The sequence below is a fragment of the Manduca sexta genome, chromosome 4 (assembly GCF_014839805.1).
Source record: "Manduca sexta isolate Smith_Timp_Sample1 chromosome 4, JHU_Msex_v1.0, whole genome shotgun sequence".
Lineage (NCBI taxonomy): Eukaryota > Metazoa > Arthropoda > Insecta > Lepidoptera > Sphingidae > Manduca > Manduca sexta.
Genome location: NC_051118.1, coordinates 1,760,266 through 1,778,819, shown reverse-complemented (window position 1 = coordinate 1,778,819; position 18,554 = coordinate 1,760,266). Strand labels below are relative to the sequence as shown.

The window sequence follows — 18,554 nt, the reverse complement described above, 5'->3', positions numbered from 1 at the left end:
TGGAATGATGATGAATATTGTTAATGAACAAGTGAAGATAATGATGGTTATGATGATGAAGTCAACGATATTATGGTCGTGATAAGATGGCAAGATAATGAAACCATATATATTATTGGTGTTCATTTCGATGTGGTGATATAAATGGCTACGATGATGAGAGTAGTGATCACAATTGTGATGATAATGATGATGAGGTGATCCAATGATGAGTAGGATAGGATCAGTTAAGGGATCGATATGATTATGTGATGATTAGAAATAGAAAGGGGTTGGAGATAGTGATGATAAATATGATATTCCATTATGTTTATGATAGGACAATAACAATTAATATCACAAGGCAATGATGATAATGATGAAAATAATAAATATGACAATAATGCGAAATATTACAATAACAGTCACGCGATAATCCAGTCATTAACTCTACATTAAACTAACGACTAATTTCAATAAATTTTCATAACCACTAGTCTCTTATTGGCAGCAAAAAGCTACCAATCAATACCTGCTTACAGATAAATTTTGCCTGGTTTATTGTATAATGATTTCTTATGTTTACGCGAATGTTAGACATTAAAATAAAACTATTTTTCGGATTTCATCGCGGTTTTAATCTATATATATAAAAATTAATCCCTATTTCCCTTGGTCATCGCATCACGCGTGAACGGCTGGACCGTTTTCACTATTTTTTTTTTGTTGTGTTTGTTACTGTCAGGAGAAGGTTCTTATGAAAGAAAAAAATCTAAAAATTGCGCGGAAAATTAGAAAATTTAAAGACAATATAAATTTTACATAACTGTCAGTGGTTTGAAATAACTGTCAGCGATTGACAGAATGCGCGCGTGCATACATAGTTAAGACAGGACAACGTCTGTCGGGTCAGCTAGTGTTTTATATAAAATCCAAAAAATAGTTTAATTTTAACGGTTTATTGTAGTTGTAGTTAGCGATCGGATTTATTGAAATTTGCCGTAAGCCCACCTCGTCGTGGGTATCACTTCATGGCCCTCTCGCCTTGCTTCACCACTTTTTCCAGGTTGTCCTTCAGCGTCTTCAGTTGGCTCATGACTGTGGCGTCCATTAACGAATATGGTATGTATGCTTGCGACTGGCGAAGCTGTTTCGGTTGGAGGGATAGCATCGTTCCGTCTTGTAGGCGGATGTTACAATTCGCTTTCTCTTCTGGTGGCATTCTGAAATTGATAGGCAGTATTACTTTTGGACTGGGAAAAGTGACTCCACTGCACCTTATTAATGGAATAGGCTCCAGATAGTGGTACTGACGAGACATGATTATTCATCGCCAGTTAACATAATTTACAACATACTGGCGGCATTTAACATACTCAAATGTTTATATTTTATGAAACTAGGTCGAAAATTATGAGGCCCATATTTTTCTTTTTTCAAAATTCAGATATTTTCATTCATGATTTTCACTTTGAATTTGTTTTATTCTAAAACGACGTAACCACCAAATGACGTCATATGTATGGCTCAAAACGTAAAGACCTTTGCTTTGCAGTAGAAAAGAAGTGATGTGACAGTTTTTTTTCTCTCTCTTTGAAAGTAACGGGTGTGACATATCTATTGTAATATTGACATTTGAAATTGACAAATGACTGTCTTAGTTTTTAAAATAAATAGTAAGGTGGACCAAGTAACAAAATAATTCAACCGTATGTATGACGTCATCTAGCATTTTTCGGTTTTTAATCTTTTCTTCGAAATTAAGTATTAAAAAAAAATATTATACATAATGGAACTCAGAGTAGGAAAATTAACGATAATAAACGATATTTTTGTTTTAGGCACGTTTAGATTTTGTAATGTTGTCAATTATGCCGGTTTCAAACCGGATGTATGTACAGTCTAATCCTAGAACGAGACACACTTATAAGGCCACTGTGTTCATTTTTCAGCATCATGGACACATTCCGAAAGCTACCCTTTTTTAATATTTATAGAATATTATGACAATGAAATATGTACTTACGTGCAATAATTAAGCACCGCGAGTGGCGAGCCTGACATGGACACCACCATCTCACCCTGCCGCGGCTGCCGCAACACTGTCAACGGAGTTTGTGGGTTCACCTGCATATAATACAAAATTATAACTCTCTTGTGATTGTTTCACTTCGAGTTTACTAGGTGTTATGACTGAAAGAAATAATGTAAGTTCAATACAAACATAAATCAGCCTTATTTGGTACTTGCATTAAGCGAGTAAAGGGTAATAATGTCCAAGTAGCAGAGCAAAGAGGTTTCATCAAGTGTCGTCAGTTATTCAATTACAGAACATTTACTTACACACTACCGTGACGGAAAACAACAAATTACAGTACAAATAAAAAAAAAACACCACGAAAATAATATTACGAAAAGAAGATGCAAAAGAACAAGGGCATCATGCCGAACGCCATGATGTGAGTACAAAATGGGTCCAATTAGTCACAAATATCTTGCAGTTTATTTTTTACCTAGGGAATGGAGATAGTTCAAAAAACCATACCTTGGGCGTAATAACGGGGTAGTTGTTGATCGCGTTCTTGTTGTAGGCCGGCGTGCGGTACACGGAGCGCGAACGGCGGCGCTGCGTGGTCGGCGCGGGGCGCGGCGCCTTGCGCGCTGACGCGTCCGCCGACCGGGAGCGACGCGACGCCGCGCGGGACGACGACAGCGGCACCGCTGACGCACAACACACGCACGGATAGAGTATAGCCCTGCCAGAGCGTCGATGCCCGCTCGGATGATAATCCCGAGCAACCACGCTGGGGCGTAAGACCAGTGACACCAAAATAAGCGTACCGTTAACCCACCCAGTGGCGGTAACGGTAATGATATTTTTTCCATGAAAAATAAAACACTGCTACAGCGTGTATGAATTTGAACGATTATAAAAGCATTATGTGTTTTTGTAGGTTTTAATTCAAGCAAGATTTTTCAATGTATGGTAATGGTAATTATCAGTTGACAATTTAAAATTTGTGTCGATAATTACATAGAGATTAAAATACTAATGATTATTCCAGATACTCCTTTAAGCATGAATTAAATGCTAGGCAAAGATGGATGATGAGTCTATACCAACAAATATTTTTATGGCCAATGAAAACCTCACAAAATATTACACACTACATATTACATCCACAAAATTTATCTTTACCATTAACATATGCTCTGACGCGAACACAAACTGAAAGCTATGTTGCTCTAATTCAGAAAAATTTATAATATCAGCCCTGTATTATATACTGTCTCACTGTTGGGCACGTGCCTCCTCTACTACTGAGAGGGATTAGGCCTTAGTCCACCACGCTGTCCTAGTGCAGATTGGTAGACTTCACACACCCTCGAAATTCCTATATAGAACTTCTCAGGTATGCAGGTTTCCGCACAATAATTTCCTTCCCCGTTAAAGCAAGATATTTCACAAAAAATACACACATAATTTTTTTAGAAAAGTCAGAGGTGTGCCTTTCGGATTTGAACCTGCGGACATTCGTCTCGGCAGTCTGATCCACAACAAACCAGGCTATCGCCGTTTTTCAGAAAAATTACACAATACCAAATATTTCAGAGGTTTTCATCGATCACCAACGCAATAAGCTATCAAGCATGTAAACTCACCGATCTTGCTCTTCAGCCCGCGTTCTCCGGAGCCCTGGGACGAGTTCTCGGTGAGGTAGCCTGCCCCCAGATAGCCCAGTTAGTGGAAACATGGCATGGTGGTGTTAGTTCAAACGACCAATGTTCAAGATATGAATGAGGTTGGGACAAGTAATTAGAAGAAATATTTAACTTAAATTAGTAGCAAAATACTGGATGGGACAATTATTAATTAAATTATTAAGAGAGTATTGATGTACACTTATATATTATTAGTATCAAAATACTGGGAAAACTATAGCTATTTACAGTAATGTAGACTAAACTACAACTACTAAATTATGAACAGTGCTATACAAGTTTCATTAGAATTTCAAATCTTTTTTTATTGAATAAATCTTTCCTAGCCCTATTTCGGCCACAGGGGTAAATATCAACAGTGATCCGCCAGGTATACAGAAGATATAATAGTGCACATGTGGTACATCGTGTGCGCTTGGTCTCCGCACCAAATGCACATGCACGTTGGGACATTTGTTGCAGCCCTAGGCACACAGTTGAGTGTGTATACCTCATAGTTGCCTATACACATCAAGGTATTAGTGAAATATATGTACAGTTTATTTCTATGATTTTCTAATTTCTATACAATTACAATATGAAATACTTTGTATTAATGCACTGCAGTGGGAATGATTTTGATTGTAATTTTTTTTTCACACTCAAATGAAAAGATGCTGGTTTTTTAAAACTATAAAGCCCTCTCAAAGTATTACTTAACCTTTTTGAGGGGCAGGGTCACCAAAACTACAATGGTTTATGAGTAATATCATTGCTTTTGAAAATGTAAGTATATAAGTGTTTGTTTCAAACTCTGGTGCATATCAAACAATATATTGTGTAAAGATAAATGCATCATACCATCATCGTGAGAGGCCGAGCGACTCGAGTGTCGCGTCCGCCGCGTGCTGGGCGGCTCCTTAAGCAGCAGCTCTGTTCTCTGAAATTATTTGTTCTATGTTCAGATATCACTTCACTTTCTTCTTTAGTTTATAAAAACATGTCTTTAATTGTAAATTAAAATGTCTGTCATTCTACTTGTAGATCAAATATTATGGCTATATATTGTCTTAACAATATCGTTAAAGTTATAAGGGACTTCGGCTTACTACCGTTTTTAACGAAAATGTGCATATAGCACATTTTCAGCATGCTCTTTTGTACAGCACCCTTAAATAGCTGAACAAATTCATTAATTTATTTATTTAATATCTCATGGTGTAAGCCCACTGGAGTGCTATGCATTTTATTGTAATTCTAAGTCCTGTATGGTATTGTTACTGTTTATTGGTGGCTGTATAGCTTACTAACAGGCATGGCATCTTTAAATTGGTTTAAAAAAACATACCAATTGCCCCACGGTCATCTGAAGGTATGTGCTGCTGATGGAGCTGAGCAGCAGTTTGAACTCCAGCTCCACATTACCAAGCTCTCGTTGGGCACGATTGTCTATCTGATTTTTTTGGTCCAACACTGAAAATGATAATAAAATAATGGTGGTACAAGATGGTTGTAAAAAAATTGATATTTGCAACAATATTTGTAATGTGTGGTATTACATCTCTTTTACATTTAAGAGGTAGCCAGAGGTGTTATTATGGCATTTTGCCACCTTCATTAGTATCCATGAAAATTATAATTTTTTATACCCAGTTGCAGCCACCAATGCAGTTATTTTTTAACTTTACAAAAACATTGTTTTTCGATTATTAATAATTGTCGAATTACGACATACAAAAATTCCAATCCCAGGACCACTCAAACATGTTTTACATCACAACAAATGCATAGCATAAATTTTTAATGTGTCATCTAGTTTGGAAACGAACCAAGGACCTCAAGGTTCAACTCGAACAAGCTGCCACTAGGTCAATATTACAAACTTCCACGAAACCTAATCCATAAACATTAAAACGGTAGCTTTGAGGAAACAACTTGTATAACAGTCTTTAGGGATTCACTGATAAATTCCTGGAAGACAGCCTCCATGGTAAAAAGTATAGTAAGTATGTAAGCGTGCAATGAAATCATGTATCAGTTGTATGTATGAAAGTTTTTCATAATTTTTACGATTAAATAATGAAGATAATTACCAAGTTTATTCAGTTTTTTTAAAGCATCGTCGTCCTCTGCTGACTTTTCTTGCTTTTTTACTGGCCTCTTGGTTCGCGGCATTGTCACTTAAAAACTAACTCGTTTTTCAGTTTTACAAGTTTACAATACTTATGATGTGGTAAAGTACCTTGAGTGACCACAGTTTTTTACACAATTTTATCCGAAACTTGATAAAATTATAGATTCATGAATAATTAAAACTCAAATCAAAACATAACCGTCCATTTTCAAAAATGTCGCATTTTATTTTCTTTTTATTTTTTGGCTCTGGCTTCTTGATTCTGGAATCTGAATATTGTTCACGTCATCAATCACAACTATCGAAATTTACACACAATACATAGCAATTTATACCTTTTATGATTAGAATCTTGTCTTGTAGAAAATATAATTATACATTATTTCTACATAAATTATACTTTTCAGGGATGAAAAGATGATGATGATTTCTAGAAAGAATTGTTACATATACATTCAAATATTAAAAAATATAGTGGGGGCCGTTTTTAGATTCGCATGGCTTAACAAAATGAATATAAAAATATTGATCACATATTATTATATTTTTCTTGTTTCTAATAAAAAATATACAAGTTCCATCAAACGGCAAAGTGTCACGAAGATAACTTGTTACCATGTGTGGCTAGTATAAAGGCATTTACATCCGCTTATACAACGGAAGTAATTTATACAGAGATAGTTAATTCAGCCTAGTTTCCAGTTTTCGACAATAGGTGATAATAATATATAATTACATAAATAATGATAAATATTAAGTCTTTTATTGGACAGTTATTGTGTTATTTTCATACTCTTGTTTTTATCAAGATATGTTCTTGATCTTCTCAGTGCATTGTTATGATGAACGAAGAATGGCGGACGCTGTCATTTTCGGATATCTGTTCACATTTTGTTGATAAATAGTTGTTACGGTGAGTTTTTCACTTCTTATTATGGTGAAAGTATTCTGGAGAATCTCATTAGTGTTTGGTGTTATTTTCAAAGCGATCCCCCTCAATATAAAGTGTGTAATGACAGGGCTTTTATAATACACAAGTTACAATATTATTGTTTTTCTATGAAAAATCTTAGTTCTATACGTTCATTACGCTTTGTAATCTAACACACTTTCCTGTTCAAGTGTTTATGTCATGATGTGGTCGCAAATTGTTCTAAGTGTACATGAAAATGGAAGCCAGGTTCTAATCAAAGATTTATTTACGTGAACCCAGAAACGCGCAAAAAATACGTAACCTACATAAGTATGGGGCAGGTAGCGATCCTTTTAACGTTTACACAGTTTTAATAGACCATAAACTCCACTCATTAATATTCTACACACATAAAAACAGTGTTCATTACCAATATTGTTAATATCCGCAAACAAACACGAAGGATAAATCGTATCTATTAAATTTAACTTCTTGGATGGCCTAATATCTGTCTAGGGTTCTTATTATAGACATCTAGTCTATGATCAGGGGGCTATGCTAATGTTTCTAAGATGTCTAACAGTGGTGGTCTTAGGCGGCAATCGCTCTGAGGTCACCGTGTCGATGGCTCATAGTTGCAAGGCCCACATTTCTATGTGACACAATGTAACACTATGTTATTGCGCCAATCCGGTAAAAGGCCATGCAAAAAGGTGTCAAGTTCCAGGGTCATACTTGTATATCTGGTTCCAACAGGCCAGCATAATTGTGTTGACTACTGAGGGACTATCATCTTTTGTCAGTAGACATTGTATTGAGTCCCTCTCCACCTAACACCAGGTGCAGTGTGGTCACTATGCTCTGAATGTATAAAAAAGTTAATAATTTTAGGAATAATTTATTTCAAATCGGTTTTAATGGCTTACTTTCAAAAATGCATTATAATGTCTCTGTTTGAACTAAAACTCCTTGTTATAATAGTTTACAATTCATTACCCATCTTATAATGGTATCAGATATATTTAGAAGTCATACATTTTGTAAAACAAATTTTCTTATATATTTTAATGCTGGAATATGTCATCATTACATAGGTATTGAAACAATTTGGCATGGACATCAAATAACTAGTTTCAACAAGAATTCACAATTATAATTGGATGTAGATACGCAAAACAGATCCAGCCCATAAAATGACACTTTTGAGATAGTGAAGACTGAAGTTTAAATCATATTTTTGTTATTGTTCTATTTTATATTTTGATAATAAAAAGTTCAAATTAACATATTTTGCCTAGAATGTTTTTACTAATGGAAAATATAGACCATATAGACTAGAACTAATTTGGCATACTCGGCTCATTTTCGACCGTACTGTGGGTTGGATCATTTTTGCATATCAATGTTCAAATCTGAATGTATGTAAAGTTTGCCAATCATTATGCCAGCATGGTGGACTAAGGCTTAATTCAGCCTCAGTAATAGAGGAGGTCCGTGCTCAGCAGCAAGTAATATAAACATTCAGGAATAAAGTGTGAACTTATTGTACATCCAGCTCTTCCCGGTTTTGACGCACTGCAAGAAGATGGCTTATCAGGGAGTACACAAGGTCCCAATGAGCAGAGGTTGGACAACACAATCTCTATCGATAAGATGATGGTTCACGAACCAAGGTAAAATTTTATATTTCTTAAATTATTATAGAATTCCAGTTATAATATAATTTTATGTTATTTCATATACATTATGATGTTTAAAATAATTTTAGAAGTATCTTGGTATGTTTTCACAAACTGTTGAACAAATTTTGTAAATTTTTATACATGTGTTAGAAAACATGTTTGAATATTTAATGAGATTTTTTTTTTATGTGATATATATTTGTATTTTTTTATGCTGTCTATGAAGGAAATTTCATAAGAGGTAATTATGTTTTGGATTAATTAAAAAATTTACTTTTTAATTAATATTTTAAACATATTCACTTATACAATTGTTTGATAAATTAAACAACTCTTATTTCTGAGTAAATGCAACAGCTGGCTATAAACAGTATCTCTCAGTGCTGCTTCTAGTTACTATGGTTTTGGTGTAGTCTAGATTATCTTCAGAGATGTCTGTTACAACTTCAACTCAAAGTTGGTGCACCAATTTTAAATCAGTATTGAACCTGACTTGACAACCTGACAGAAATATTAACTGCTTACAGTGTATTTTAAATTGGTCCTATCTAGTGGAAAAAGAGATAAGTCATTGTACCATCAAACAGACATATCAGATTTGTATATAAGGACCATCCAAGAACCAAACCTACAATCCATATCTAAACCATTAGGTACAAATGCCACCAATGCGAAGGCGCGGCGTGCGGCGGGCCGGGCTCGGAGTGCCGCGAGGCGCTGTTCTGCTTCAAGTCCTCGGTACGGCTGTCTGACGGCGAGCTGCAGCACTCGCGCGGCTGCTCCGAGCGGAGGGACCATTACCAGTTCACGTGCCGATCTAATGCGCATCATCAGGGGTATGTTATATGCTGGTGGAAAGATATCTGGATAGCTGTGCCGTAAGAAGCCTTTTAGGTGCCTGGTGCGAGCTTCTATAACTGTGATAATGCATGACACAAAACATCCTGGTTTGGTCGTTTCCGCGCTCCTACAGTGCTTGGGCACTGCTGATATTACACTACTTAGGATACTCTTGGATAGTGACTAAAAGAAATATTACGCTCATGTCATAGGGGCCATCTTTCACAGAGTTTAGTATCAAGTTGAAATGCAAGCCCAATACATTAATTTTGAATTATATATAAAGTAATGTGCCAACTAGCACTCCACCAGGGATGTTATGGAGCTCCGTAACCGTAACCGAAACTATCGGATATCCGAAACAAAAATATATCCGTAGCCGTATCCGTTAAAAAAGTTTTGCATAAGTTACGGATATGTTACTTCAGATTTTTGTTTCACCGCTTACGCGGTACGTGAATTTTATATAGTTTTTTATTTTTAATCATAACATACTTAACCTCATTCATAAATAGTTTTTTTTTTTATTTTGAAGCAGGTAGGTACTTCATTTAGTAAAGTGAAGGAAAATTGTTGTGTTACGTACTAAATTGATTTTGCAAAATGTAAACAGTGTGGTAAAAACTTTTCACGGAGAGGAGGTGGCGCTACTTCACTGCAACTTCATCTCAAATTAAAACACAGAGGTTTTTCGAACACCCATGTCCCCCAATTAATTCATCGATACTTAATAATCGACGATGACGACGAACGATAGTTAGGAATCATCGCCCTACTGTATTACATAATATTTTTATTTTACTTTAATCTAATATCCGTAACCGAAACTATCCGAAACTACCGGATAATCCGAAATAATTACATATCCGTATCCATATCCGAAATTTCATATCCATAACATCCCTGCACTCCACTGCACTTGTCACCCTGGGACACAAGATGTTAAGTCTCATAATGTACAGTTATTATGCTAGCTATAATATCCTTCATAAATGTCGCAGGAGGTCGCTAGATGCGGACCGTTTACAATAAGTTGATCTGGAAATCTTTAGGGGAGGCCCATCTTCAGCAGTGGATATCCTGCAGCTGATGATGATAAATATCCTTCAAACCGGAATATAAAAAAATATTCACACTGCCACTTGCCAATAGAAAAAGATATAGTGGTAGGGTATCTAGACGTTTATACAACGCACCTAGTGAATCGTGTAAAATAAAGCTTGTACCGCTGCTCTAATTCTATAAAATTATCACATTGCAGTGTGCGCAAGCGTCACGCCGGTCAGCGAAACGTGACATGCTGCCGCGGCGACATGTGCAACGACGGGGACTTCCCCGGCCTGCCGCCGCTGGCCGACACCTCCATACAGCCGCTGCACTCCAGCGCGCAAGCTGGGCGTCATCGTGGCCGCGTCCGTCATAGCCGTCGCCGCTGTCGTCGCCATGGCGGTGTTCGTGGTCAGGCGGAGTCACAGGCAGGTTACGGGTTGGCTGGGCTTCTGAAAAATAGACCATAGGCGGATAGTGTTTACCAGCAGGTGGACTGCTGGCTTGTTTGGCAATAAAAAAAACAGATGAGGTGTACGGCCCTAGCTTCTAGCTGACACCTTCATACAGTCAATATATAACTAAAACCAGTTAAGGCGATACCTCAAGGTCCATTTTCATACATTTTGTTTCGGCTTTAATCTGGGTAACTAAACAAGTATTGGCAAGTAAAGAATTTAAATTCACGTCTAGTTAGTGATTAGTTCTCGCAGTTGAAAGAAAAATGTAAAAAGACCTTGAGGTGTCTTAAAATCATCAGTCTGACTCTTACTTATAATACAAATGCGAAAGTTTGTGAAAATATTTGGATGTTAGAAGTAAACACAAAACCGCTAAACGTATTTGGCTTACATTTGGCACACAGGTAGACTGTATTAGTATTTGATTATTAGAGAGAGAGAGATAGTATTTGATTATTTAGAGACTTGTGAGAATGGCTTTTCACGCGGCCGACTTCATGAGCACATTATATTTAGATATTTAGATCTCTTGGGACTTAAGTCAGCCTGTCAAGCTAATACAGTGTCAATTAATTTTTAAATATCAGTTAATTCTTTGATTGCCTAATTTATCCTTTATCAAAGAAGGTGCATTAACACTGCATATGTTAGCTTTCATTCTGAAACACACTTTAATAGTCAGTGGTGAATAAAATTAGTTTTAAATATTGTAACGTTTGTGTTCTAGGTTGTGAGTGTCGCGCGCCGCTCTGCACAAGCTGGGCGCGGATCCGAATTACTTCTCATCTAATGTCTATAATCCGCAAGTCACCAATCCGTTTTATGAAGGTATATTTAACTTTTTACATTATAAGTAAATCTAGACTGCTTCAGTGGCGTAGTTGCTATGGCAGCGCTGTAATGTCTTGGGTTCGAATCCCGGGTCGGGCAAAGTGATATTTGGGTTTTTCTGCTCAGTTTCAGCCCGGAGTTTTGAATATGTGCCCGATATGGCGATAGGCTCGCCCCTATCATATCATAGGATGGAACCCACTTGGTGAAAAGTAGGTGCTCTGGTTGCACCCCTGCATACCATTTCAGGGATAAATGCGTGACATGTGTGTGCATGTAGTAAATCCTTTATCCAATTTACAGAGTTTCTATCAAACAGTAATATATCGTTAACTATTTTGGTACTAATCATCACGACGACGTGGCGAACCTAGTTAGTTGTGGAGTGGACTGCCGAAGTCCGCAGGTTCAAATCTCAAGAGCATCCACCTCTAACTTTTCTAAAATTTACTTGTTTTAACGGCGAAGGAAAATATTGTGAAGAAACCTGCAAATCCTGAGCAGTCTGTATATGAATTTTGAGGGTGTGTGAAGACTATCAATCCACACTTGGCCAGCGTGGTGGACTAAGGCCTTATCCTCTCAGTAGTTTAGGAAGCCTGTGCCCAGCAGTAGGACAGTATATAATACAGGGCTGATATTATATTATATAAGCATGAACTAACCTAAACAAGTGATCCATTATCATGTTAACTTTTATTTTGATTGTTGACATAATTTATGTATATACTACTTGAGACATCAGTAAACTCAGCAGTTGGCTAATTCAAAATGAAAATCCTTTATTTACTAAAAAGAGTGTTATTGTGCAGGCGGCGAGGGGTCTGGCGGCGCGGGCGCAGGCTGGGTGGTGGCGGTGGCGGCGGGCGACTCCACGCTGCGCGAGTACCTGGAGTGCTCGGTGACGTCGGGCTCGGGCTCGGGGCTGCCGCTCATGGTGCAGCGCACGCTCGCCAAGCAGGTCACGCTCTACGACTGCATCGGGAAGGTGTGTAGCCAACCACGTTATACGGAGACAATTTGACATTGCATTCATAGGTAATACCAGCCCTCTGTTATACGAAGACAATGTCTCATTGCATTAATAAGTAATACCAGCCCTCTGTTATACGGAGACAATTTGACATTGCATTAATAGGTAATACCATATATTATATTATATGAAATAAAGCTATTTTGTGGATTTTATAGCGGTTTTAATATATAATAATTTTCTTTCGACGTTACGAAGACAGTTGCCTTCGTGGTTACGGAGCGGACTGAGGTGTTGGTAGTTCAAAAAGTAAAAGTTGCATTATCTACCTATTCTTCACGATTATACGATTTTTTTATTGGAATTTTTGGTTAGAATGAATTTGATGTTTACCAATTTTCCAAACCACTCAACGCTAGTTCATAACGTAACAACATAGTGATAAGGGCATTTTCCTCAAATGTCCAGGAACATTAAAGGTTTCTAGGATATTACAAACATAGTTTTATGTATGGTGTGCGTACGCGCAGGGTCGGTACGGCGAGGTGTGGCGCGGCTCGTGGTACGCGGACTCCGTGGCGGTGAAGATATTCTTCTCGCGCGACGAGGCGAGCTGGCGCCGCGAGACCGAGATCTACAGCACCGTGCTGCTGCGCCACGACAACATACTCGCGTACATCGGCAGCGACATGACCAGCCGGGGCAGTTGCACGCAGGTATATACTTCACAACCGACACTTTACATTACTTCCCGCAGCAGTATATTGCCATGCTTTCAGGTTCGTTTACTCTAATGGAAATATTTCTATATGCAACCAACTCGTCTCAATTTATATAATCTCTAAGCTTCTAAATATGCTAAGTCCGATTGCTGTGATAATTTATATGGTAAAAGCTCTTGTGGTATAAACAAAACCTTACTTAACAGTAACAAAATCAGTTCTTCCAGGATGACAGCCTTCTTAGTTAAAGAAATTTTGTAAATTATGTTGTATTTTGCACACAGTTATGGTTGATAACTCACTTCCACCCGCTGGGCTCGCTGCACGAGTACCTGTCCCGGACCACACTCACGCGTCATCAGATGATGGTCATCGTGCTCTCCACGGTCAACGGGCTGCTGCATCTGCACACCCAGATTACGGCACGCAGGTAACTTGAACCATTGTCAGGAGTGCGTTGGTGTGATAGCTTTTTACTTCCTTTGTCTATACATGAGAAAACTATAAATCAGGCACTGGACTAAATCTGAAGTTTGAATTATAATGCATTGTGTGGATTAGCTTTCGTCCTTATGACATTATCTGTTAATTTGTTAGGACTTATTCTATATATCATATATATATAAAATGAATCCCTATTTCCTTGGACACGCCATCACGCGTGAACGGCTGGACCTTTTAATTATTATTATTATTTTTGTTGTGTTTGTTATTGTCAGGAGTAGGTTAAGAAAAAGTTCAATAAAATTGCGCGCAAATTAGAAAATGTAACGAAAATATTAATTTTATATAACTGTCAATTGTTTGAAATAACTGTCAGCGATTGACAGAATGCGCGCTGCAAATTCATAGTTAAGACGGGACAACTAGTCCATTGAAAAGTTACATTTGGGGTTGCGTTTTTTAGAGGACGCAATTTTATTTTTTTGAAGTGTAGGGGGGTCAGTCTAAAGCTAAAACCAAGTTTGTGGGGTCGCCACCCTTGTCCCACGGCCGCCATCTTGAAAATAGGGGTTGAAATGTTTTTTACGATGTATCTCTTAAACTATTTATTGACAAAAAAAAGGAACATTTTTGTTGCAAATTAAATTCTCTACAACTTGTCTAGTAACTTTGTCGTAGAACTATAAATAAAAAGTTATAAGCGAAAATGTTAAGAAATTCAATGTTAAGCAATGTCCATTGCAACGCCATCAGAACGTGTGTTTTATAAAGTTCATAATACTTTTTTGTACTCTCATTAATACCACCCAAGGGACCATTAGGGAACAAAAGATCATCTCTGCTCATATTATTATTATTTCTAACCCTCTTATTGTAAGAATAGCTGATAATATTGCGTTGAAGTTGTCGTAGAAAGTTTATTACATTTTGACTTTTAAAAGTCTTTTAAAAGTCAAAATGCTAATAAAAAGTAGTTTTTACTAAAGATAAAATCGTGTCTAAAATCATACGAAATCGTCTTCACAATTAAAAACAGAATAAAATACATCCGCACGTACAGAAATATGTAGCACAACTAAAAGATATAAGTTGAACGACAACTTCAACACAATATTATAAGCTTATTCCAACAAGAGAGGTTAGAAATAATAATAATAATAGCAGGCAGATGATCTTTGTTCCCTAATGGTCCCTTGGTATTTGGGTATTAATGAGTACAAAAGTATTATGAACCTTATAAACACGCGTTCGGATGACGTTGCAATGGACATTGCTTACCATTGAATTTCTTAATATTTTGCAAACTTTTATTTATAGCTCACGACTGTTACTAGACCAAAGTTGTAGAGAATTTATTTGCAACAAAAAATGTTCATACATTTTTTGTCAGATAAATAGTTAAGAGATACATCGTAAAACCAATTCAACCCCTATTTTCAAGATGGCGGCCGTGGGACAAGGGTGGCGACCCCACAAACTTGGTTTTACTTTAGACTGACCTACACTTCAAAAAAATAAAATTGCGTCCTCTAAAAAACGCAAGGTAAGGCCTAAAAAATGTAACATTTCAATGGACTAAACGTCTGTCGGGTCAACTAGTGCCTAATAATTAGCCCATATGACATGTCCATCATTACACATCACAATGTTTAGCAGCAACAGTTATATATACGTAGCTATTGTAAACAAATCTGTTAGTTAGTCTGTTAACTTCGCAGGGCAAACCAGCGATAGCTCACCGCGACATAAAGACGAAGAACATCCTGGTGAAGATAAACGGCGAGTGCTGCATAGCTGATCTGGGGCTGGCGCTGACGCAAGCGCACAGCAGCACCACTGCACCAGGCAGGGCACCAAGCGGTACATGAGTCCAGAGATGCTGGACCAGAGGTACCATTTAAAAATTTTAGACTAACAAGCAGTGGCGGGTGAAGTTTAGTGAAGGTAACTTGATAGAACATATAAGTACTCGTTCGGTCTCCACACCGAACGCACGTTCATACACGGGGGAGATTTGTCGCGGCCCTAGGCACACAGTTAGGTGTGTATACCTCACGGTTGCCAATACACATTGAGGCCTATAAAGGCTCGCGTACATTTCCTTTCCTTAAGACAAGTTTTTACTGTAATCATAAAATCTTGACGTCCGCAACCATCCAGTATATTTTCTACAGACAGTCAATAATATCAATGTAATATCCATCAGCATGAACCCGCTGTGTCTGGAGTCGTACCTGCGCTGCCGTGTATGCGCGCTTGCGGTGTGGGAGGTGTGCCGGCGCGTGTCCCCCGCCAGCCCGCCGGCGCTGCCGTACCACCCGCTCGTGCCGCAGGACCCCAGCTTCGACGACATGAGGAAGATCGTGGCTGTGGAGCAGGTCAGGCCGGATCCGCCGCATTCTGATCATCCGGTGAGCATACTATCACAAAAATCCAAGGTTTATTTTTCTGATTTTTATCGCCTCGTAGTATAGTGCGGTTACGGCGTGTGCGTGAGTATATTTCTGTTTGAAAGTGTGATGTTTTCGATGCGATGAATTCTCTTAGAGTCGTAGTGGAACTCGCTCATGTAAAGATAAAATAACTTAATCTAAAGTATTATTTTTAGAAACATGAGTACTCGTATGTGGCTTCATTAAGTAATAAAACAAAACAAACACACATCACGCATTTATCTCCAAAGGGGTATGCAGAGGTTTTACTAGGGCACCCACTGCCAAGTGATGGCAAAAGTAGGTGGTGGATCCCATGATGTGATAGGGGCTAGCCTATCGCAATATTAGGCACAAATTCCAGACTCCGGGCTGATACTGAACAGATACCCAAAATATCACTTTGTCCAACCCGGATTCGAACCCAGGACCTCCGAGCGCTGCCGTACCGCACATGCAGTACAACTACGCCACCACTGCTGTCATTTAGTAACGCTTTTCAAAATACCCTGTTTACATGATACTATATAAAATATTTTTCCAGACTATGTTGGGCATGGCGAACCTGATGCGCGAATGCTGGCACCAGAACCCGTCGGTGCGTCTGCCGGCCCTCAGGATCAAGAAGACACTCCTCAAGCTCGCCGCCCACGACAACTCCATACAACTCGACGACGACAACGAGGTCTCTGTCTGAATACAGGGTACCGCGACGGTAAAGCAGAATCCAATGACATTCTCGCTGAGCTCGGGTCTTGATGGTTGCAATATCACAGTAACTACTTCATTAATGAACTATGTATTTCTTATGTTTACGCGAATGTTAGACATTGAAATGAAACTAATTTTCGGATTCTATCGCGGTTTTTTGTGACCATGAAGGCTGCAAAGTCGGGAGAAAAATAAAATATAAAAAACCGCGATAGAATCCGAAAATTAGTTTAATTTCAATGAACTATGTATGTTTGTACTATGTTGTTTTGTCTAATTCAAGTGACGTTTCGCTTGCTCACTATTACAAGGTTTTATGTTAATTTATTCTTATTTACTGAAACGAGATAAAATTCTTTAATGTTGGTAAAATTTTAAAAAGACTGCTTGGTATCTCGTTTATTTTTCTTTCAGGGTTATTGGAAATTTTCATTGCAAAACACTTACCCCCTTATTCATAGATGTTTTTTATCTAAGGACTGAGCATTGCTGTGATAACAAGTCTGTTTCTCTTCTTTGTTTATCTGACAGCCAACTAGATTCAAGTCGTATCTTAATATTAGCCAATCACAACGGCCCTATGTCTATGCATTGCGAAGGCTGCCATGCCGTCAGCACTGAGAAACAGACTTGTTATCACAGCTTTACTCCGTCCTCAGATAAAAAACGTCTATCAATAAGGGGGTTAGAATCGTGATATATAATTCAATTTTCATATCAAAACCTTGTTTTAGTGAGCCATCGAGTTAACGAGAGAAAGAAAGCAAAACAAAGGCAAAGGATTATATAACCCGATTTCAGTCGGCTTCCTTTTATTTAGAACATTGGAACTATTTGCATACCGTATTTATGCATATTAGCAACATAACATGACGTATTTTGTTGGTTTATTCTCTGGATCGGAGCGAAGATTAATATTAATATCGTAAATGAAATCGACGGATAGTTTACGGCGGACATTTGAAACGATATAAATCAATACGGATTTATCGCGCATATAAATCAATTAGAACAAAGTGATGGCAACACACACATTACTTATAAATATTGGTTTATTTTTGGGATCGATTTGCTGTTATCGAGATAGTTTATCAATCTCGATTGTTATTTTCACGAAGTTTCTTCATGCAAGGAAATAAATACAGTAAGTCCATTGGGGTAGAGTTCACTAATTGAAGTGTATATCACAACGTATGTAAGGACACGACATAACTTTATATATAGCTAGTTTATAAACGGAAGTGCTGAACAGTATTGTAAATTTGATGTAAATGATGTAGATTATAATTATGTATATAGATATTGTAAGAATTTTAGTATCTATCTGGTGTCTTCGTTTCTGTGATGTGGCCAAACTGTTCTAAAGCATTGACGTATATTCTATAGACACAAACGTCCATAAAATATTTGTCAAAATTTGTACTAAAATGGCAAAAAAACGTCACTGTTATAACCTATTTATTCACTTGAACAACAAGTAATTTTACTTATTTGACTAATATTTTTTATTCAACCCAGGTTTACACTTAGACTCGAGTTCTTATGTCATGAGCGCCACTCCGTACACAATCACAAGCTGTCAATATTGACCATACTGAAGTCAGTTTGAATGGATTGCAGTTCAATTCAGTTGAACACAGTGAATGTTCGGAACGCCAAATCTAATACGTAGTACATATATAT

The 18,554-nt window shown here is 37.6% G+C and overlaps 1 protein-coding gene and 1 pseudogene across 1 annotated transcript; one reads left to right on the top strand and one right to left on the bottom strand.

Moving 5' to 3' along the window:
* Positions 1-886: 886 nt before the first annotated feature.
* Positions 887-6,026, bottom strand: LOC115444554. Its single transcript, XM_030170378.2, has 7 exons — positions 5,775-6,026; positions 5,030-5,154; positions 4,543-4,621; positions 3,643-3,702; positions 2,525-2,700; positions 2,006-2,106; positions 887-1,202 (listed from the first exon to the last, which is right to left on the bottom strand). The coding sequence occupies exons 1-7, from the start codon at positions 5,854-5,856 to the stop codon at positions 1,004-1,006; spliced, it is 822 nt and encodes a 273-aa protein (XP_030026238.1). The 5' UTR covers positions 5,857-6,026; the 3' UTR covers positions 887-1,003.
* A 442-nt stretch (positions 6,027-6,468) lies between these two features.
* LOC119188386 lies at positions 6,469-16,908 on the top strand (annotated as a pseudogene).
* Positions 16,909-18,554: the final 1,646 nt, after the last annotated feature.

Coding starts and splice junctions, on each gene's coding strand:
- LOC115444554 (XM_030170378.2), bottom strand. CDS start 5,856: ATGCCGCGAACCAAGAGGCCAGTAAAAAAGCAAGAAAAGTCAGCAGAG. Junction 4,622..5,029: donor AGATGACCGTGGGGCAATTG/GTATGTTTTTTT, acceptor AAATAATTTCAG/AGAACAGAGCTGCTGCTTAA. Junction 3,703..4,542: donor CTCGGCCTCTCACGATGATG/GTATGATGCATT, acceptor ATCTGGGGGCAG/GCTACCTCACCGAGAACTCG.